We start from the raw sequence: 22,589 nt of genomic DNA on the forward strand, positions 1-22,589 counted from the left end.
GCCTCGAGTTTCCCTCACGTCCATTCATCCGGGTTATTTTTCTTTTACCGAAGGGAAGCTCTGATTGACGGCGTTAACTCACTGCGGGGCCCCTCTAATCACCGGGCCCGGTACGGGACTTTCAGTAGTACCCGTCTATCGGCGGCCCTGGGTTTTATTACGGAGTTTAGTTTTAGATATATTATATTCAACTTCTTTTTACTGCTTGTATCTTTTTGTATTTATTATATTATTTTGTAAGCTGCCCTGAGTCCTTCAGAATTGGGCAGCATGGAAGTCGAATTAATTAATTAATTAATTAATTAATTAATTAATTAGGAAGGGGGGAGTCTCATTTGGGGGAAAGAGTGACGTTTGGCATCCTGAAAACCCCAAGGTCCTAAATTTTGGCTTTAGCAAAGGGATTAAAAAGCTGCCTGGGTTCACTGAGTCAGCCCCAGGCCTGCCTGAGCCATGAAGCCTTTTCCAGTGAATCCTACCAAGCAATTTCAGGCTGAGGCAAAATTACTTGATTTCTCTCTTCAGGAAGGTAAACAACATGGGCGAACCATTAGGATTTTTTTTTCTTCCCCCTTCTCCTGACTTTTGAAAGTGCAAATGGTTGTTTTTAAAGAAAACCCAGATTTCAGCAATGAGGCAACAATTCAGTGAGCTCATCCTTCTATTAAAATATGAGATTAGGAAAAGAGAGGAATTGATTTTGACCTTGGCCATATCCAAAAGACTGCGGAGGGGATGATGCAGTCTCTATTTTGTTAGATAGTTTTTTCTCCCACCACTACAATTCCTCCCTTTTACTGCTTATTTGGTACAAAGCCAGCTGGGTGACCTTGGCCTAGTTCCTCTCTCAATCCTAAGAAGCAGGCAATGGCAAACCATTTTTAAAAAAATCTTGCCAAGAAAATTGTTGGGATTAGTCCAGGCAGATACTATAGATCAAAAATTATGTCAAAGCCCCCCACACCTCAAAACCCAACTTCATAAAGTGGTATGTTACTACCATTATTTTGAAGTAGAATAAAAATGGCCTACAGTATCTATTTCTCATCAACTTGAACCCCAATAAAATCCTAGTTTTACTCTTGCAGGTAATTTGTGCACACAAATTCATTTTCTATGTCAAAACCCTGCCTGTAGATTTTCACCATTTTAAAAACAATATTAGACTAGCTTATATGGTTGCATTAATACTTCTTGCTTCTGTATCAGAAAACACATGTGTAATGGTGTAGAGTAGACAAGAGGGGCTTTCCTTTATTGGGCCCATCTCTGCTGTAAGTTACCAAGCAAGTTCAAAATAAACGTTAAGTATCAAAATATTTTGAAGCAAGTTCAAAATAAATGTTAAGTATCCCCATGCAACATCAAGGGCATCAAAGATATGGCAAACCGGGTTTTCCATCCACTTCTGATGATGATGCAGTTCATAAAGAAGACATTAAAAAAATGGGTAAATTGAAAAATGTAGGAAAGCAAGTTTTGCTTTTCTACCGGATATCCCCCACCCCCACCCAAATAGACGTTGCTTTCCTCCTCCCATTGCTGCATTTGTGCAGATTGTCTCAGGAGCATATTTACAAATCTGCAACTCATATAACTCACATGGGCTTTTACCAACAATAACTCATTGTCCTTATTTCTCAGAAACTCCTTAATAATTCCTAGAAATGTTCTCTAGAATCTCTCGTGTGGTTCATTTAATTTAATGTTTAATTGAATTTAAACATGCCTGGGATAAATATATATTCATCCTAAGATAAAATACAGGAAATAGTATACGGGCAGACTAGATGGCCCATGAGGTCTTTTTCTGCCGTCAAGCGTCTATGTTTCATTTAATAAAGCTGGTGCTTTTAATTTCATCCCTCCTTTTGAAACAATATTGAGGCACTGGCAATAAGCTTAGAGGACATGACACAGAAATCTATTTACTTTTGGAACGCACCCTGTAAAATAAGAGATTGCTTCTTTGTACATGCAGTGTTTGTGTGAGGGCAGTTTTTAAGAGGGGATCCATAAGATAGAAAAGGGAACAAAGCATGAATTTTGATATCAAAAATGGGTTTCTGCAATCATTGTAGCGATATGAAGATATATAACATCTACATAAGAACTGAAGTAATCACTTAATGGCAGATTTTCTATCTAGTCAACCAAGAACTGAAATATCAAGAGACTCTTTATAAACCATTGGGTATAGTTTTATTTATATATTTTTTGTATAACAAATTTAGAACTTCATCATCTTGCTTCTTTTCTTCCAGAGCACTAGCACAGCAATAAATAAGATAATCCCAATGATAGGTAATACCACCAAAAGCACCAGAGTCATATCTTCACTGGAGTTCACATCTGTGGATAAGAAAAAACATTTTGTAACTCGCTTATTGTCATCTCACAAAGCAATTGCCACTTGGCCAAGTTACTGAAAATCATTTTCCTTGTTACAGTATGATTATTTTGTAGGGGCCACAGAAACAGCAGTATATAAAATATAATGATGTCCATATTTCTTATGAAAGCTCCCTTACTTAATTTTTATGTAACTTATTCTATTATAGAATATACAATGGCTTGAGATGAAAATTATTAGCAAATTCTATCAGCATTACCCCAGCTTGGGGTAAATAGAATGAGAGGAAGTGGATGTTTACAGTTTGGATTTTTCTGTAATAATAATGTATCAGCTTCATTACATTCTGGAATATTAAAAGCAATAATTGTCAGTTGGTGTCCATTTAACAATCCACATAAATATTCCTATTTAAATGACTATCCGTATCAAGCATTAACTCCGAGGTTAGTGTTTTAAGGAAAATATGAAGTATGTTAAATATATTATTTTAATTCTTGGCTCATATTATTGTAATTACTTACCAGTCTTCCGCTCAACTTTTTTATCAGAAATACTCTCTTGAAAAATTACAGCTCCAGAAGTGCTTACTAAATCCAAGGATTCTGTCTCATTCTCCTCCTTCAAAAACCGACGGTCTCCTAAGACATAGAGGACAGGATCTCCAATAAGATACATAGAAATGATAAATACCTGGTAGGTTGCAATACATTTCCATTTACTTATAAAAGGGGAAAGTTCTGAAAATAAAATAAAATTTGTGAAAGAAAAATTCAAATGACCACTCCCTCAGTTCAGTCCACCTCACAGAGTTGTTATGGGGAAAATAAGAGGAGATATGGGCATTAGACATGTTTGCTGCCTTGAATTATTAATAATAAACAATAATAAAAGTGAGAGGTAGAAGTATTTAAAAAAAATATTTACATAACGAATTAAACATATACAGTGATACCTCGTCTTACAAACGCCTCATCATACAAACTTTTCGAGATACAAACCCGGGGTTTAAGATTTTTTTGCCTCTTCTTACAAACTATTTTCACCTTACAAACCCAAACCGCCACCGCTGGGATGCACCACCTCCAGACTTCCGTTGCCAGTGAAGCACCTGTTTTTGTGCTGCTGGGATTCCCCTGAGGCTCCACTCCATGGGAAACCCCACCTCCAGACTTCTGTGTTTTTGTGATGCTGCAGGAGAATCCCAGCAGCGCAAAAATGGGTACTTCACTTGCAACGGAAGTCCGGAGGTGGGGTTTCCCAGCAAGGGGAGCCTCAGTGAAATCGCAGCATCGCAAAAACACAGAGGTCCGGAGGTGGGGTTTCGAGGACTTCGGTGTTTTTGCGATGTTGCGATTTCACTGATGCTCCCTTCGCTGGGAAACCCCACCTTCGGACTTCCGTTGCCAGCGATGCGCTCGTTTTTGTGCTGCTGGGATTCCCTAGCAGCATCGCAAAAACACAGAAGTCCGGAGGTGGGGTTTCCCATGGAGGGGAGCCTCAGGGAATCCCAGCAGCGCAAAAACGGGCGCTTCGGCTGGCAAAAGGGGTGAATTTTGGGCTTGCACGCATTAATCGCTTTTCCATTGATTCCTATGGGAAACATTGTTTCGTCTTACAAACTTTTCACCTTAAGAACCTCATCCTGGAACCAATTAAGTTTGTAAGACAAGGTATCACTGTTCTGTAGAAATATTTTTTTTAAAAAAAATGAATCCATGGGAGAACCAGGAAATTACAAATTAGTAAGCTTAATATCAGGCAAATTAATGAAAACCCTATGAAAAAGAATTGAAGCAAACAGAAATATAAGCCCTACTAAAGGAAAAATCTGCCCGGATTTTATAATGCTAAACATTTTCTGTATGTGTGTGTGTGTATATACACAAAAACACATACAAACACACACACCAATATTTCATTTTTTAAAGAATAACCTCCAAATGAATGAAAATAACTTTGTTCATGTTCAATATTTGGATTTTCTAAAAGCCTTTGGAAAAACTTGTAATGAAAATAAAATTTAGTGGCAATGAGATCAAAGGCTTTGTTCTTTTATATTTTACTACCAGGAAAAACAAAACCAAAAAGTTAATTAGTAATGCGCTGAATGGAGAGACACATGTAGAGTTCCTCCAGAACTATTTTCAAAACCAGTGCTTTTTAACTTAAAGTGCATCTAATCAGTGTTGAAAGAACCCTTAAAACTTTATCTAATCCAACTCCTTCTTCAATGGAGAAACTGCTAAAACATTTTGGACATGCAACTATCTTCTATTTGCAAACCTCCAGTAAAAACGATATGTCATATCATGAGCATTATCAGGAAATTCTTCTTAATATTTAACCATTTGACTCTATGTCCCTCTGATTCTTGCACTGCATTCCAAGATATATTGATGTTAACTATTTTTATATATTATGTGCCTCATGAACACCTACGTAGAGAGAGAAAAGTCCCCCAAAACTGTGGCAGTGAAGCATTCTAACTTACTTGAAGCCACTGGAAGCTGACATGCAACTCTGCAGGAATCACGATCGGAGGGATAGCAAACAGATACGCTGCAGAAGAGGTATACCTAGAAAAGATAGAACATGAGTCTGTTAACAGTGTAGGCCAGCCTCAATCTTGCCAGATCTAATCGTAGTTATTTTCAACACACACAAGATTGTAACTTCTATAAAGAGATTAACTCCAAAATCTGTAGTCATTAATGCCTTGCTAAAACAGACCCAAATAAGCAAGCAATGGGAAGTTCTCTAACAATTAATGTATTGTATATTTTGTCCATCTCTCTTTAGATATAAGATATGCACAACCTCCATAAGCAGTTTATTAGATACAAGTATTCAAGAAACAAGATTTCTGAAACAGATTTGAAATATAAGATGTCTACAAGTAAAAGTATTTGTCTCACCCCAAAATGTCCATTAAAATGTAGGTTAATGCCCTCCAGAGATTTGTTTCAGAACCTGCTCCTTAGCAACATGTGCGATCTGTATTAGTATTAAAAAACCCAACCACACCATTTTCTTAGCAAAGTAGTTACCAGATTTCCCCTCTTTACATTCAAGTAGCATACTGTGCACATGCCCCCTCACTGGAAAAACTGAATATAAAAAGAATGATTTTGCTTATCATCTTACCCAACCATCTAGCACCATTTGAGGAACAGAATCCACAAATGTGAATGTGTAAATGATGAAACGCTGGTAGTGGTTAGGAAAGAGAAGCTCTGACGTAGCAGGTCCCATGGGTATCAGCTGGGTTCTGTAGTTGTCTCCTTCAAATGGGCACCTGGGAAGAAGATGCATTAGAAAGGCTGTCAAGACGTGGCTCGTTCTCCAAGCCTTAGGATCGTAATACGTTGAAGGCCCAATTATGTGATGGTTTCATTTCTATTTGGATCTGCATTTTATTATTTCATCATTATTAATTGATTTAACCAGGTTTTACAGAATTTTCTGTAAGCACCCAGAGTCACATTAGTTAAATTGGATGGCCATATAATAAAGTGAGTAAAACATTGCCATTGAAACAACCCAGTGCTATGAGAATTAGCATTTTTTAAATTTACTTACCCATTTACTATGATTGGCCACTGTAATTGCTCAAGGGGATTTGCACTTGGAGTAGCCCAGCACTCATGAAGAACCAGAACTAGGGATGGGTCCAGTCTCTGTAGGATGCGAATCTCTACATGCACAGGCTCTCTCAGGATCTTCACAATAGGATACTGTTCATCTGAGTAGTATGAGGTATAGCTTGAATCTGGGGACAAGAGGCAAAATATGGTTGTATGGTTTTTCAAGGTAAGGAAATGCACAGCGGTCTTGATATCAGACATTAAGACAAATGTACCTGTGGCAATGCGCAGTTCAAACCGGAGCGGTCCTACTTGAAGAATTGGAGCTGGGCTGGGCGGTGAGAACACTTCAACCTGAAGCGGCAGGAAATCAGTGGCATTGTAGATACAACGAGCATGAAGCCTACACATACAAGATAGAAGAGACTTTCTTGTAAATCAGTTGCTTTGAGTAGAATCATCAAAATTAATCTTAGTTTTAGTAGATACTTATCCTTTCCAAGATTTTGAGTTAAAAAACCTCTTTTGTAACATGATTATTTATGGCAGTCTAAACAAATGTTACTCAAGCTGCACTTAACTGTTTGATACTTTGAAAAGGAGAGCTGTGGAAGATGGATCTTAGTTTACAAATGATGCACAACCAATCTATGCCAAAACTGGGGAACCTTTTATAATTGGATTCCATTCTATAATTCCATTCCCATTCTAATCAGCTAATATGGTCAATAGTTTGGAAAAATAGCTACATAAATCAAAAGCTAAAGAAGACCAAGATCAAATCTATAAAAATGTATTTAGAACACTAAAACTATCCATATTTTAAAATTAAAGGGAGAACTATCTCATCAGTACATGGCAAACTGAACATACATGAAGGTACTATCTCGTGTAATAGAGCCATCTGGCCCTTTCAGGATGTCAAGGTCAGAAACGAGCTGGTTTTCGTATATCAATTTGCCACCAGTCACCTAGAAGAACAACGAACAGGCATGTTTATATGGTCTAGTAATTAAATTAAAGAACCTTCAAGTTCCAGATAAATTAGCACTTGTCTAGACAGCATCCTCACCTGAACAGTTGTGCCACAGTGTGTGAGAGGAAAGTGGAAGACCAAGAAAGAGTCTGTTTTCCTGGCTAGACCGCAACCAGCTTGGGCATAGGAGAGTTTGACACTCTCCAGTATGATCGGATAATCCAACATATCCCTGGAGATTACCAAGATGAAGTAGCCATCTCGAAGGCATTGAACAGTGACTGCAAGACACAAAGTGCAGTGATTACAAGTCAAACAGATCAAGAATTTGTGTGTGTGTGTGTGTGTGTGTGTGTGTTTATTTTCAGGAAAAGGCAGAAGTGATAGTTCTCTTGCCCAGTCTCATCAGACTGAGAGCAGAAAATCTTTTGCTCAGCTGCCTTCTCACTGCTGCTTTGATGCTTCTCAAATTAAAAATAAAAGTGTATCTAGAATAAGCTTCAACAATATGAATCAATGTGTAATCTGCAAAGGGCCCAATGAATAATTTCTAGAGTTATTGAGAATTTGGAAAGTTGTCCCAATGAACACCTTGGTGTTCCACTATAGTTTGGTGCGGTAGTTAAAGCGCTGGCCTAGAAACAGAAAATAGTGAATGCTAGTCTCACTTTAGGCATGAAAAACCAGCTGGATAATGTTGGGCTAGGTATTCAGTCTCACCCAGCTCACCTTACAGAGCTGTTGTTGTGAGAGGGGAAAGGAGGAATATGAATAAGTTTGCCACTTTGAGTTGTATAGGGCAGTGTTTCCCAACCTTGGCAACTTGAAGATATTTGGACTTCAACTCCCAGAATTCCCCAGCCAGCGAACACTGGCTGGGGAATTCTGGGAATTGAAGTACAAATATCTTCAAGTTGCCAAGGTTGGGAAACAATGGTATAGGGCATAACAACAAATCCTAAACAATATGGAATACCTTAAAACGGATATGACTTGTCTGTAAACCCTTTTTTATGAAAATGATCTTATTTGATAGAATGCTGTGAAGAATGAAAATACTGTCTCAGCAGTGTTCCTAGTTACTGGCTGAGAGCAAACAAGACATTTTACTTTCAAAGTACAGCAATGACAGGAGACTCAGCATTTTTTTTTTACTTTTTACCTGTGTTGCCATAGTAGCATGGAGTCACCTGATCCCTAGCATCATAACAGCATCCAGTCTGATGACAAGCTGTTGGTCCTTGTATATCTGCACAGGGTATTCTCCCAGAAGAAACCTGGCATTGCTGCTGAGTTAGATGGCGACCTAGAAGTATGAGAAATTACATTGTTTAGAAAATAGAAAATTAGCTCATAATGACTAGATGCATGTATCTAATAAATCATAAAGTTTTTTTCTGGTTTGAGTTTGACATCACAAACTCTTGTGATTCATAGGAACAAAGGGAGAAGGGCAGAAATTCACAAAAACCTGAAAACTAGAAGAGCTTTATACCTAAACATAAAGACAACTAGACATCACATGTGACCTGTTTGGTCATTTCAGAGATACTTCCTTACTGGATTTCTCAATGCTTTCTAACATAGCAAAACTTTAAATGGACATCAAGAGTTATTAATATATCTCCATGGAAAATAGCCCATGTTGAACTGTAAAGCAGTCAAAAATCAGGAGGTGACACGAAATGTTGCATGACATTTTGTACAAAATCATAAAATACTTCAATAAGTTTTATGTCAAAAATATTTTATAAAACTTGCCAGATTTCAAGTCTACAAGTGTCATGGGTCCCAGATTTTGAATGCATTCTATAAGTTAGAATGCATAAGTTAATTTGAGGTAATTTGGTTGAAAACATTTTGGCCAATGAGGTACCGTTTCACTCAGTTAAAGCTTACAGACACACAGGATTTAATAATATATAAATAAGAAAAACAAGAATGAAAAAAGCAATATAGAGCAATAATACCTATACAGTGGTCTCTTGACTTTTGTGGGGAATATGTTCCAAGACCACCTGCGAAAGTCAAATTTACGCAAGTAGAGGTGCTCCCTTCTTTCCTTCTTCCCCCTCCCTCCTCCATTTCTGGTTTTACTTATCCCCAGAACACGCAGGGGCAACGGGGTGGCAAACTGGGGGCTTTGCTGCACTTGCTGCAGTGGCAGCGGGCGGCAGTAAGGCTCGGCTTCAAGTGGAGCATATAAACGCTCCGAGTATTAAAGAGAAGGGATCGGGAGGCTGGGGCGGAAGCAGAGCTTTTATTTAAAGAAGCACGATGGCTAGGGTGGGGGGGGGGGGAAGGAGAGTTAAAACACACAGTATTGTACATAGGGCGGCCCTGAAAAACCCTTGGTGTCCAAAAAAACCATGGAGTATTTTTTAAATAATATTTTTTGAAAACCCATGGTATAGACTTTCCATGAAAGTTGGACCCGTGAAAGTCAGGGGACCACTGTATATCAATTTCTTTCTCACTGTATGATAAGATCTGTTCATTCATAGATAAAAAATATAAAACCAGAAACCAAAGTTACTTTTCCAAAGTTACAGCTTATGCTCCATACTGTACATGTACGATACTGGAAAAAACACAGGTTTCAGTAACAGAACATCCACATACCTAGACTAGACTGGATGATAATTGGATCCACATGCCCAGGAAAGGATTCCACTGGATGAACATGGTCTGGCTGAAGTGGAAGAGGCTGGCCATGTTGGGATTCACCTGGATACAGGAGGCCTGGCTGCAACTGCCCTGGATGCACTAAGCCAGGTTGTGACACAACAGGATGCATTAGGCCAGTCTGGATGGGGCGCTCCTGTCCTGGCTGGCTGGGGTGAATTAGGCCGGGTTGAGACACTCCTGGGTGCTCCTGTCCTGGCTGAATGGGGCGTACCTGTCCTGGCTGGATGGGTTGAACTAGGCCGGATCCAGACACTCCTGGGCGCTCCTGTCCTGGCTGGATGGGGAGAACTAGGCCAGGTTGAGATATTCCTGGGCGCTCCTGTCCTGGCTGGACAGGGTGAACTAGGCCGGGTTGAGCCACTCCTGGGCGCTCCTGTCCTGGCTTGACGGGGTGAACTAGGCTGGGTCGAGCCACTCCTGGGCGCTCTTGTCCTGGCTGGATGGGGAGAACTAGGCCAGGTTGAGATATTCCTGGGCGCTCCTGTCCTGGCTGGTTGGGGAGAACTAGGCCGGGTTGAGATATTCCAGGGCGCTCCTGTCCTGGCTGGATGGGGCGTACCTGTCCTGGCTGGACAGGGTGAACTAGGCCGGGTCGAGACACTCCTGGGCGCTCCTGTCCTGGCTGGTTGGGGCGCTCCTGTCCTGGATGGACAGGGTGAACTAGGCTGGGTTGAGATATTCCTGGGCGCTCCTGTCCTGGCTGGATGGGGCGCTCCTGTCCTGGATGGACAGGGTGAACTAGGCCGGGTCGAGACATTCCTGGGTGCCCCTGTCCTGGATGGACGGGGTGAACTAGGCCGGGTTGAGACACTCCTGGGCGCTCCTGTCCTGGCTGGACGGGGAGAACTAGGCCGGGATGAGATATTCCTGGCTGCTCCTGTCCTGGCTGGATGGGGCGCTCCTGTCCTAGATGGACAGGGTGAACTAGGCCGGGTCGAGACACCCCTGGGCGCGCCTGTCCTGGCTGGACGGGGTGAACTAGGCCGGGTCGAGACACTCCTGGGCGCTCCTGTCCTGGCTGGACAGGGTGAACTAAGCCAGGTTGAGAGACTCCTGGGCGCTCCTGTCCTGGCTGGACGGGGAGAACTAGGCCGGGTCGAGACATTCCTGGGCGCTCCTGTCCTGGCTGGATGGGGAGAACTAGGCCGGGTTGAGATATTCCTGGGCGCACCTGTCCTGGCTGGATGGGGCGTACCTGTCCTGGATGGACAGGGTGAACTAGGCCGGGTCGAGACACTCCTGGGCGCTCCTGTCCTGGCTGGACGGGGAGAACTAGGCCGGGTTGAGATATTCCTGGGCGCTCCTGTCCTGGCTGGATGGGGCGCTCCTGTCCTGGATGGACAGGGTGAACTAGGCCGGGTCGAGACATTCCTGGGTGCCCCTGTCCTGGCTGGACGGGGTGCACTAGGCCGGGTCGAGACACTCCTGGGCGCTCCTGTCCTGGCTGGATGGGGAGAACTAGGCCAGGTTGAGACACTCCTGGGCGCTCCTGTCCTGGCTGGATGGGGAGAACTAGGCCAGGTTGAGATATTCCTGGGCGCTCCTGTCCTGGCTGGATGGGGCGTACCTGTCCTGGATGGACAGTGTGAACTAGGCCGGGTCGAGACACCCCTGGGCGCTCCTGTCCTGGCTGGACGGGGAGAACTAGGCCGGGTTGAGATATTCCTGGGCGCTCCTGTCCTGGCTGGCTTGGGCGCTCCTGTCCTGGCTGGACAGGGTGAAGTAGGCTGGGTTGAGACACTCCTGGGCGATCCTGTCCTGGCTGGACGGGGTGAACTAGGCCGGGTCGAGACACTCCTGGGCGCTCCTGTCCTGGCTGGACAGGGTGAACTAAGCCAGGTTGAGAGACTCCTGGGCGCTCCTGTCCTGGCTGGACGGGGAGAACTAGGCCGGGTCGAGACATTCCTGGGCGCTCCTGTCCTGGCTGGATGGGGAGAACTAGGCCGGGTTGAGATATTCCTGGGCGCACCTGTCCTGGCTGGATGGGGCGTACCTGTCCTGGATGGGCAGGGTGAACTAGGCCGGGTTGAGATATTCCTGGGCGCTCCTGTCCTGGCTGGATGGGGCGTACCTGTCCTGGCTGGATGGGGAGTACCTGTCCTGGATGGACAGGGTGAACTAGGCCGGGTCGAGACACTCCTGGGCGGTCCTGTCCTGGCTGGACGGGGAGAACTAGGCCGGGTTGAGATATTCCTGGGTGCTCCTGTCCTGGCTGGATGGGGCGTACCTGTCCTGGCTGGATGGGGCGTACCTGTCCTGGCTGGGTGGGGAGAACTAGGCCAGGTCGAGACATTCCTGGGCGCTCCTGTCCTGGTTGGATGGGGCGTACCTGTCCTGGATGGACAGGGTGAACTAGGCCGGGTTGAGACATTCCTGGGCGCTCCTGTCCTGGCTGGATAGGGTGAACTAAGCCAGGTTGAGACACTTCTGGGCGCTCCTGTCCTGGCTGGATGGGAAGAACTAGGCCGGGTTGAGACATTCCTGGGCGCTCCTGTCCTGGCTGGATGGGAAGAACTAGGCCGGGTCGAGACACTCCTGGGCGCTCCTGTCCTGGCTGGATGGGGAGAACTAGGCCGGGTCGAGACATTCCTGGGCGCTCCTGCCCTGGCTGGATGGGGAGAACTAGGCCAGGTTGAGACACTCCTGGGCGCTCCTGTCCTGGCTGGATGGGAAGAACTAGGCCGGGTCGAGACACTCCTGGGCGCTCCTGTCCTGGCTGGATGGGAAGAACTAGGCCGGGTCGAGACACTCCTGGGCGCTCCTGTCCTGGCTGGATGGGGAGAACTAGGCCGGGTCGAGACATTCCTGGGCGCTCCTGTCCTGGCTGGATAGGGTGAACTAAGCCAGGTTGAGACACTTCTGGGCGCTCCTGTCCTGGCTGGATGGGAAGAACTAGGCCGGGTCGAGACATTCCTGGGCGCTCCTGTCCTGGCTGGATGGGAAGAACTAGGCCGGGTCGAGACACTCCTGGGCGCTCCTGTCCTGGCTGGATGGGGAGAACTAGGCCGGGTCGAGACATTCCTGGGCGCTCCTGCCCTGGCTGGATGGGGAGAACTAGGCCAGGTTGAGACACTCCTGGGCGCTCCTGTCCTGGCTGGATGGGAAGAACTAGGCCGGGTCGAGACACTCCTGGGCGCTCCTGTCCTGGCTGGATGGGAAGAACTAGGCCGGGTCGAGACACTCCTGGGCGCTCCTGTCCTGGCTGGATGGGGAGAACTAGGCCGGGTCGAGACATTCCTGGGCGCTCCTGCCCTGGCTGGATGGGGAGAACTAGGCCAGGTTGAGACACTCCTGGGCGCTCCTGTCCTGGCTGGATGGGAAGAACTAGGCCGGGTCGAGACACTCCTGGGCGCTCCTGTCCTGGCTGGATGGGAAGAACTAGGCCAGGTTGAGACACTCCTGGGCGCTCCTGCCCTGGCTGGATGGGGAGAACTAGGCCAGGTTGAGACACTCCTGGGCGCTCCTGTCCTGGCTGGATGGGAAGAACTAGGCCGGGTCGAGACACTCCTGGGCGCTCCTGTCCTGGCTGGATGGGGAGAACTAGGCCGGGTCGAGACATTCCTGGGCGCTCCTGCCCTGGCTGGATGGGGAGAACTAGGCCAGGTTGAGACACTCCTGGGCGCTCCTGTCCTGGCTGGATGGGAAGAACTAGGCCGGGTCGAGACACTCCTGGGCGCTCCTGTCCTGGCTGGATGGGAAGAACTAGGCCAGGTTGAGACACTCCTGGGCGCTCCTGCCCTGGCTGGATGGGGAGAACTAGGCCAGGTTGAGACACTCCTGGGCGCTCCTGTCCTGGCTGGATGGGAAGAACTAGGCCGGGTCGAGACACTCCTGGGCGCTCCTGTCCTGGCTGGATGGGGAGAACTAGGCCAGGTTGAGACACTCCTGGGCGCTCTTGTCCTGGCTGGATGGGGAGAACTAGGCCTGGTTGAAAGGGGCGTACCTGTCCTGGCTGAATGGGGTGCACCTGTCCTGGATGGACGGGGAGAACTAGGCCGGGTTGAAACATTCCTGGGTGCTCCTGTCCTGGCTGGATGGGGCGTATCTGTCCCGGCTGGATGGGGTGAACTAGGCCGGGTTGGGACACTCCTGGGTGCACTACAGCAGGTTGTTGCTGGTTCACATGGTTCAAATTCTTCTCTGGGGTTGTGACATTCTTCTGTAGCATGGGGCAGATCATGTTGATTTCATGAGCAGCTACTGTTCGGTTCTGTATTAGTTCCTCTAATTGGACTCTCAGGTGATGTATGCCATCCTAGAAAAATGTTAATCCAAAATGTTACAATGTAAGCTTTTAGTATAAATACACACACATGAACACTTAAGTTTTATTTAAATCTCTTTGGATGTTTTTACATTAATTGCTATGCTTCAGAAAATGTTTTAACAGTAAAATTGGCAAGGACCTCTCCCATCTTTCAGAATTAGCATTCCCAAATGACAGTAGTTTGCAATATGGCATTTCCCTTCTGGTATTGTTTTTAACACATCTATCTATCTATCTATCTATCTATCTATCTATCTATCTATCTATCTATCTATCTATCTATCTATCTATCTATCTATCTATCAATCTATCTATCTATCTATCTATCTATCTATCTATCTATTAGATTTGTATGCCGCCCCTCTCCGTAGACTTTTTTTGATATGTGAATAAGTGGTAGGTTGTTCTCAGTTTGGCCCAGTTCTGCGAACCAGTAGTGCCGGTGGGATGCTCCACCACCCTGGACGTTTCTGTGCATGTGCAAAGGCATCACACATGCACGTGAACTGGTTGCAAAGGGTTTTAGAATCTGCTACCGCTGTAGGGGACCCACTAGCCCTATTGGGTAGAGCAGACCAAGAAACTACTTCTCTGTACGGCTAAGAACACAATATGGTAATAACAGAATTCCCCTCTTTCACTTTACCTTGATGTTAATTAGAGAGAGGGTTGTCCAATACCTTTTCTCTCTTCAGTTTCTTAGAATGAACTGAATCCCTGCTGGTCTGATTAGTTTGATAGCAACTCTAGCTTCTGTGTTTCAGAAATCAATCCCTGTGATTTTTGCATTGCCTGTATATTTGGGGGGTGGGGGGAATGCAGACTTAGGTGTCTACATAAATTATATTTCTGCCTTTCCCAGCCTGCTGAGATTTGGGGGTGGCAATTCTCCTAAGTTTTAGCTAACATTGTTTTTGGTTGATGCAAATGTAAGCCTAAAATATCTGATTGGGAAAAGCTCTTTTAGGTAGAAATTCAGAAATACAATACGTACATCCCCACCCCCAGCATTTTCTAGCAAAGTCTCACCTTATATATTACACCACAGCCACCATAGCCAGCAAAGAAGGCAACTGTCCTATTATGTGACGTGATCATGTGACGGCAGATGGAACAATTGGGAACTTCAAAGGCTTTCCTAAATTCATCTGTTGACAAAAATTAATGCATTAAGTATGAAATGCCTTTATATTCAAAAAGATTCCAAAGGCAGTAGCATTAATAGGCTCTGCTTTTATGTGTTCTTTGGATTACCTACACGGTCATCATAACAACATCCCACCATTCCTGAAGAGATATAAAGGCTAGAAGCAGATTGAAGAATTTAATTTCTGTAATTTGTATTTGTTATGAATTCTTGGAGCTTCCTCTACAGTACAGTTAAACAACTAACTTTGGACAGCAATTTACAGAATTCTCTTCAATAAGGATGCCTGCTGGAGAATTCCAGGTGTTGAAGTTACCTCCCAGAAAGAGGAAGCTACAATAGTCACAAATTAATTTGTTTGGTCCAGCCATGAGGATTTGTAAATCATGCTGCTGTTCATTGTAGGAACTGACCAATTATAGTTTATTTGATAAACCAGGTATTGAAGTTACCTTTCAGAAAGAGGAAGCTACAATAGTCACAAATTAATTTGTTTGGTCCAGCCATGAGGATTTGTAAATCATGCCGTAGTTCATTGTAGGAACTGACCAATTATAGTTTATTTGATAAACCAGGTGTTGAAGTTACCTCCCAGAAAGAGGAAGCTACAACAGTCACAAATTAATTTGTTTGGTCCAGCCATGAGGATTTGTAAATCATGCCGTAGTTCATTGTAAGAATTGACCAATTATAGTTTATTTGATATAGTTTACTAGATTAAATTATATCAAAAAAGAAACTACAAAAACCTTAGTAAGTAATAACAAGCAGCTTCTTTTAAAAAGCCAAAATTTGTGAATAGCTTTCCTGACTTTGCATTTCTAAACTTCCAATTTCTCTCCCCAAGGATTGAGGAATTATTCCTTGCACACTTCTAGAAGTTGTTAATCTTTCCTAGTGCTCTAATTTCTTTGTAAGGTTTCCTGTCCCTATTAAATATTCCACATCAGATTATCTAGCCAAAATTATGTTAGAAGGAACTTGCTTGTAAACCATGGATTGCCAATAGATTGTTTTTCCCCTTGCTCTTTTCACTACAATTTCATGCTAATTGCCCTACAAGTTCACTAATTGTGGGCAATGTGGGTTTAAATACCTCTAACCACAATACTCTCTGGGCAGTGAAGGGATACCAAATTTTTACTCTCACACTGTGGGCGTGGCTTATGCAGGATGCCCTGCATTTTCTTTCAACTTCTTTCAGTTCAGTTTGGGTGCTCTGGGGTGGAGCTCCATTTTCTCTACCCCACTGTGTCCCCCCCCCCTCCAGGCAGTGGCCCACCCCTGGCCAATAAACAACAGAGAATAAAATATGAGAGGTGAAAGGAGGCTTAAGGTGATGCCTTTTAGTAAAGTTAGTTGGAAGAAGTATTGCCAGGCTCCTTCTGCTTGCTGGCTTCTTTAAATTAACATGTCTCTCCTTAGAAAGGAAAGGCTACATTTATTCTAAGTTGTAGAAATGGCAATTAGATATTCTGAGTCAACTTGATATCAACTGTTCATTCACATGGAGAAAGTTGTCTAACTTCCTTTTGCTCAGTAACACTAAATATAGGAGTAGCCACCACACCAAACCAGAAAAGGATTACTATGCGTTGTAAGCATAAAGTCCCCTACAGACCCAAGTATCCTCTTGTTACAAGAGATGTTACAACTCCAATTAAGTATTTTTCAGGAAAGCAGACTATTGTACTTACCCACAACTTTAAAGCGAATCTCTTGGCCGTGACTTGGAAACACAAGCAATTGCACACCATCATCTCTGCAGTTATAGTGATACTGGATGGCTTCCGTGCCAGCTTTCCAGACATCTGCTTGCCCGTGACATAACTTCAGAATTACTAGGATTACTAAACTTAGGGAACCACTACAACCCCACCCCATGGTTGTAGCAGCCAACGAATGCTGCACCAACAAGCTGCTACTGCTGGTAAAAACGGAAGGGTGGGAGAACTGGAACTATTAAAAGAGCAAGGGGAGAGGTTGATTGGCTGAAATGAAAATTCACCCAGCAGTATCTGCACCTGGGGATCTGTAGAGGCTAAATGAGGGACAGGGTCAAAAGAACAAAACTCAACCAAAAGTGAAACATGCATAGTATTCATGAAACAGGCACATTTTTCTCTCATCCTTTTTTCAACTGGGCTGTAAAAGTAATTCACTTTAGGAATTATTGCTGATTAGAGAATGATACAATTCCACATATACTTACTGAATTGGAAGCCAGTTCCACTACATTCGGTAGGGCTATATAAACTACCTTTTACATAGACTTTAGTAGCAGATGTTCTGTCTCAGTTCTTTACATTTTTTTCTTATGCCGTCTTTCTTTCTGAGACTGCATTGCTTTCATTTTCTTAGAAATTTTTAGGGCAAACAGAAATTTAGCAAGATTGGTGTAGCTTGTCCAGTTGAATTTCAGCCTATTGCATGCTGAAGCTGTTTAAGAGAAAATACACTCTGCAGGGAAACTAGATCAACCAGAAATTTGTTATGAAGGGTGCAGGTTTAATTATTTTTATGGTGTAGGGTTTTTAAAAAAAGAAATTAAACAGCAGCCCACAATATTATAACGTATAATTTCAAAGTACTTCAACCATGATTCTTGCCACCCATAGCTTTTCATTTTTCTTCATCTAGACACTAATTTAGTCTTGATTAGTCAGTTTTAGGTTTCATCCCTGAGCTTTTTCTTTTTCTTGAATCTTTTTGTCTTTCTGCAAACTTTAGAGTAACCCAATCTACTCATACCTCCCTCTTGTAAAAAACTGAGCCCCAAGATTGGAAAATGAAAACACTATGAAATAAGTGTTTCAGCCTCTATTTTCTGACTGGTAAGATATTGTTTATTGCATTCTTTTCATTGTATTCATGGATTTTATAATCTTTACCATTTGGGCATATGGTCACTACTTTGCAATTTATATTGCCTTTCTTTGCCTTATACTAGATTGCATTAACTTTAATGTTAATTCCATTCTGATCCTAAACACATCTATACCAATACAACACCACTGAGGTAGATGATTGTAATCTTTTCATTTAGTATGTTTGGTATATTTGTTCCAGTCATGATTTGGGCTGCAAAAATGCAGGTAACCACTAGATGGTCCAAAGATATGTGACTAAAAACCTAAATGCTAATAAACAGTCATAATTACTATCAAGGGTTTCTAAAGTTCTTAAAGAACAGGGGATCCAAACTTTGGAGAAGATGGGCAAAAGAATTAACGTTGAAAAATTAAAAATTATCACCTCCTTTGGAGGAGATTTTAAAGTGCAATAAAAAAGACACAGATTCACAACTTGAGAAAGTTAAATGTATTTTCCATGATCCCTGTATTATTATCACAATATTCTCATTTCACCGCATGTCCACACATATATGGATTGTTAAGAGTGTTGTTTTGCAATGTGGGATTACCAGGATGAATTTTAATGTTGCTCTTAGGAACCTCCAACTATTATTATCTTTAATTCTGCTTCTTCTCAAATAATGTTACTCCTAGAATCTGGTAAACCTTCACATGGCTGTTAGTTTCATACTTCTACTCTGAAATGCCTTGCCAGGAAGTGAGTCTGTTTAAAACCAATGTGGGAATGGATCTTGGTGAAAGTTTTGGGAAGGAAGGACCATCTATCCAATAATGCTGTACAGTGATACCTCGTCTTACAAACTCCTCGTCATACAAACTTTTCGAGATACAAACCCGGGGTTTAAGATTTCTTTGCCTCTTCTTACAAACTATTTTCACCTTACAAACCCACCACTGCCGCTGGGATGCCCCGCCTCCGGACTTCCGTTGCCAGCGAACCACCCATTTTTTGCGCTGCTGGGATTCCTTGAGGCTCCCCTCCATGGGAAACCCCACCTCCGGACTTCCATATTTTTGTGATGCTGCAGGAGAATCCCAGAAGGGGAATCCCAGCAGCGCAAAAATGGGCACTTCGCTGGCAACGGAAGTCTGGAGGTGGGGTTTCCCAGTGAGGGGAGCCTCAATAAAATCGCAGCATCGCAAAAACACAGAGGTCCGGAGGTGGGGTTTCCCATGGAGGGGAGCCTCAGGGAAATCCAAGCAGTGCAAAAACGGGTGCTTCAGCTGGCAAAAGAGATGAATTTTGGGCTTGCACGCATTAATCGCTTTTCCATTGATTCCTATGGGAAACATTGTTTCATCTTACAAACTTTTCACCTTAAGAACCTCGTCCCGGAACCAATTAAGTTTGTAAGACAAGGTATCACTGTATTGTACTAAAGATGCCCTTCTCTGAAATATTGGTAATTCTTCCACAACCTATACAGAGATTTCAGAATTTCCAGTGGTTGCTTTCAACAGTCTGTTGCTTCAAAAACCACGGTGAAATGATGACTTCCTACCTCCTCACTTTCAGATGAATTAAACTTTTCTAAAATGACAGATTTAGAATAACAGAGTTGGAAGGGATTTTGGAGTTCTTCTAGTTCAATCCCATGCTTAGGCAAGAAAGCCTACACCACTTCAGAGAAATAGTTGTCCAATCTCTTCTTTAAATCTTCTTGTTGACTTTAATGAAGGCATATTTTTGCTTCAAAAAGTTTAAGAAGTTAATAAGTCTCCTGAATATCTGGCTATTGCTCTGGATTTATGGAAAGTGTTTGCTAAACAGCTATTCCTCCCCCCCCAAAAAATCAGGCCAGTTTCTTCTCCCCAGAATGCTTTGCCCCGGAATTCTTCATTTTATAATATGCTTGTACTTTTTATCAAAGTTTAGATTTCTTGAACAACTGCTTCTCTACCAGTAAAACAAATTTGTTTAGTTCTGGAATTTATAAAAAAAATGTAAGAGCTGCTACAAACTTTGTTTGCTGGAATCAGAATTTTTTTTTCCAGCCAAAGAGTTTATCACTCTTCAAAGATATACTCTCTTTTGAAGATGGAGGGACCAGCAATAAAGTTCTAACTTCAATTACAAAGATGTTTGCTAACCAGCAAGGCAGAGGCAGGTTTTATATAGCATGTATCCTCTCCCATTCCTCCAGCTATACCATTCAAGGTAAAACAACATTTTATTTTTCTTCAATATCTTGACATGCACTGTGGTTGCAATTTGATTTCGGCAAAACATTTGATACAGAATTCCATGTAATTTTGGATAGCAAAAACTTGGTTTAATCCAATAACAAGGACTACAGCACCACCTTCTGGTTATACACGGTAACTAACAATCCGTCCTCTTGGTACTGCAGTCTAGGATGCTAGTTTAACCTTTGCTCTTAAACAGAAGAACAGAAGAGCTGAGTAAGTAACTTGTACCCCGCAGGTTAAGTGGATTTGTGTTGGGTTGGAAAACATGTTGAAAGAGTAAAGAAATATCTATTAGTAAAATTACTAATTTTCCTACAGATGTTTCATTAACCAAGTAGGCTAAAAAACCAGTGTAATAGAGAGTAGTGTTTGCAAGAGACAACACGAAGGACTTGGAGTAAAGTTAGCTTTGGTTCCTCAACAGATTAAAAAAAAAGAAGCTTGAGTGCCATTGTTGCAAGACTCCACCCTAAGTTTTACATTATTTATTGTTTTTATCAAATATGCAGCTGATGGCAGTAGTTTGTGAATTCTTTACTGGAATATCCCCAGTGTCCTTACATGCAAAAGTAAGAATATAGTAGAGGCCTTTACAGGAGCAGCTCTGGCACAGCTGGTTAAGACACCAACTAGAGGGGAGAATATTCTAGATTTAGTTTTTACGAATGGGAATTGGGTTTCAGATGTCAAGGTGGGAGAAAATTTAGGTTGCAGTGACCATCTATGTTTGTGGTTTGATGTAAAAACTCATTGTGAGCAATCCTATAATGCAACCAAAGTATTGGATTTCAGAAAAACAAATTTTAATGCAATGGGGGAATATTTAGATAATGAATTAAAGGGGAGGGATAAAATGGCAGGAGCGAGCACCCAGTGGACTGTATTAAAAAAGGCCATCTTAAAAGCCACTGGACTGTATGTAAGACAAATAACTAAAGGTAAAAGGAAGAAGAAACCGCTATGGTTTAGCAATGATGTAAGGGCTATAGTCAATGAAAAAAAGGCTGCCTATAGGAGGTATAAAGAGTCTGGAAGTATAGCTGATAGGGAGGTGTATAAAATGAGACAGAAGGAGGCGAAACAGATAATATATGCTGCTAAAGCCTCAAAAGAGGAAGAAATTGCCAAATCTGTAAAGAAGGGGGATAAAACCTTCTTCAGATATATTAGTGATAAGAAGAAGAAAAACTGCGGCATCACAAAGCTTAGTACCGGGAATAATACATGCATTAATGGGAATAAGGAGATCGCTGACCATTTCAATAGCTACTTCTGTTCAGTTTTCTCAAAAGACACCTTACAAAATAATACTATAGAGGGATATAGCATTGCTTCCAGCTGTACGGATTCAGCTCCAGTGATCTTAGAAGCCGATGTCTTAGAAGAACTTGAACGATTAAAGATAAATAAGGCAATGGGTCCAGATGGCATCCACCCCAGAGTTCTTAAAGAACTCAGATCTGTCATTACTACCCCCCCTGACTGATTGGTTAAAATCCTTGTTAACAGGAGAAGTTCCTGAGGACTGGAGAATGGCCAGTGTTGTGCCTATTCACAAGAAGGGCAATAGAGAAGAAGCTGGTAACTACAGGCCAGTTAGCTTGACATCAGTTGTAGTTAAAATGATGGAGACTCTACTCAAAAAGAGGATAAATCAGCACCTAAAAAACAACTTATTGGACCCAAATCAGCATGGCTTTACTGAAGGCAAATCATGTCAGACTAATCTCATTGATTTCTTTGACTATGTCACAAAGGTGTTGGATGAAGGTGGTGCCGTGGATATTGCCTACCTGGACTTCAGCAAAGCCTTTGATACTGTTCCACATAAAGAGCTGATAGATAAATTAGTGAAGATTGGACTTAATCCCTGGATAGTTCAATGGATTTGCAGCTGGCTGAAACATAGACATCAGAGAGTTATTGTTAATGGCGAGTATTCTGAGCAGAGTCAGGTTACAAGCGGTGTGCCACAAGGGTCTGTTCTGGGTCCTATTCTTTTTAATATGTTTGTGAGTGACATGGGGGAAGGTTTGGTAGGGAAGGTTTGCCTATTTGCCGATGACTCTAAAGTGTGCAATAGGGTTGATATTCCTGGAGGCGTCTGTAATATGGTAAATGATTTAGCTTTACTAGATAAATGGTAAAATAAATGGAAACTGCAGTTTAATGTTTCCAAATGTAAAATAATGCACTTGGGGAAAAGGAATCCTCAATCTGAGTATTGTATTGGCAGTTCTGTGTTAGCAAATACTTCAAAAGAAAAGGATTTAGGGGTAGTGATTTCTGACAGTCTCAAAATGGGTGAACAGTGCAGTCAGGCGGTAGGGAAAGCAAGTAGGATGCTTGGCTGCATAGCTAGAGGTATAACAAGCAGGAAGAGGGAGATTATGATCCCGCTATATAGAATGCTGGTGAGACCACATTTGGAATACTGTGTTCAGTTCTGGAGACCTCACCTACAAAAAGATATTGACAGAATTGAACGGGTCCAAAGACGGGCTA

The 22,589-nt window shown here is 42.9% G+C and overlaps 1 protein-coding gene across 2 annotated transcripts; it reads right to left on the minus strand.

Moving 5' to 3' along the window:
- Positions 1 to 2,179: 2,179 nt before the first annotated feature.
- ZP1 (zona pellucida glycoprotein 1) lies at positions 2,180 to 16,990 on the minus strand. 2 transcript variants are annotated; one of them, XM_070767331.1, is made up of 14 exons: positions 16,716 to 16,990; positions 14,901 to 15,019; positions 11,382 to 13,859; positions 11,214 to 11,331; positions 9,539 to 10,897; positions 8,079 to 8,222; positions 7,013 to 7,197; positions 6,814 to 6,911; positions 6,216 to 6,343; positions 5,936 to 6,125; positions 5,501 to 5,651; positions 4,848 to 4,932; positions 2,878 to 2,994; positions 2,180 to 2,352 (listed from the first exon to the last, which is right to left on the minus strand). In XM_070767331.1, exons 1-14 carry the CDS (start codon positions 16,900 to 16,902, stop codon positions 2,231 to 2,233), a joined length of 5,481 nt encoding a protein of 1,826 aa, XP_070623432.1. In that variant the 5' UTR covers positions 16,903 to 16,990; the 3' UTR covers positions 2,180 to 2,230. The 2 variants fall into 2 exon arrangements, with proteins under 2 accessions (XP_070623432.1, XP_070623425.1); XM_070767324.1 differs by having other exon boundaries at positions 9,539 to 13,859; positions 16,716 to 16,961.
- Between the last annotated feature and the right edge of the window lie 5,599 nt (positions 16,991 to 22,589).

This window comes from Erythrolamprus reginae, chromosome 1 (genome assembly GCF_031021105.1).
Source record: "Erythrolamprus reginae isolate rEryReg1 chromosome 1, rEryReg1.hap1, whole genome shotgun sequence".
NCBI classification, from domain to species: Eukaryota; Metazoa; Chordata; class Lepidosauria; order Squamata; family Dipsadidae; genus Erythrolamprus; species Erythrolamprus reginae.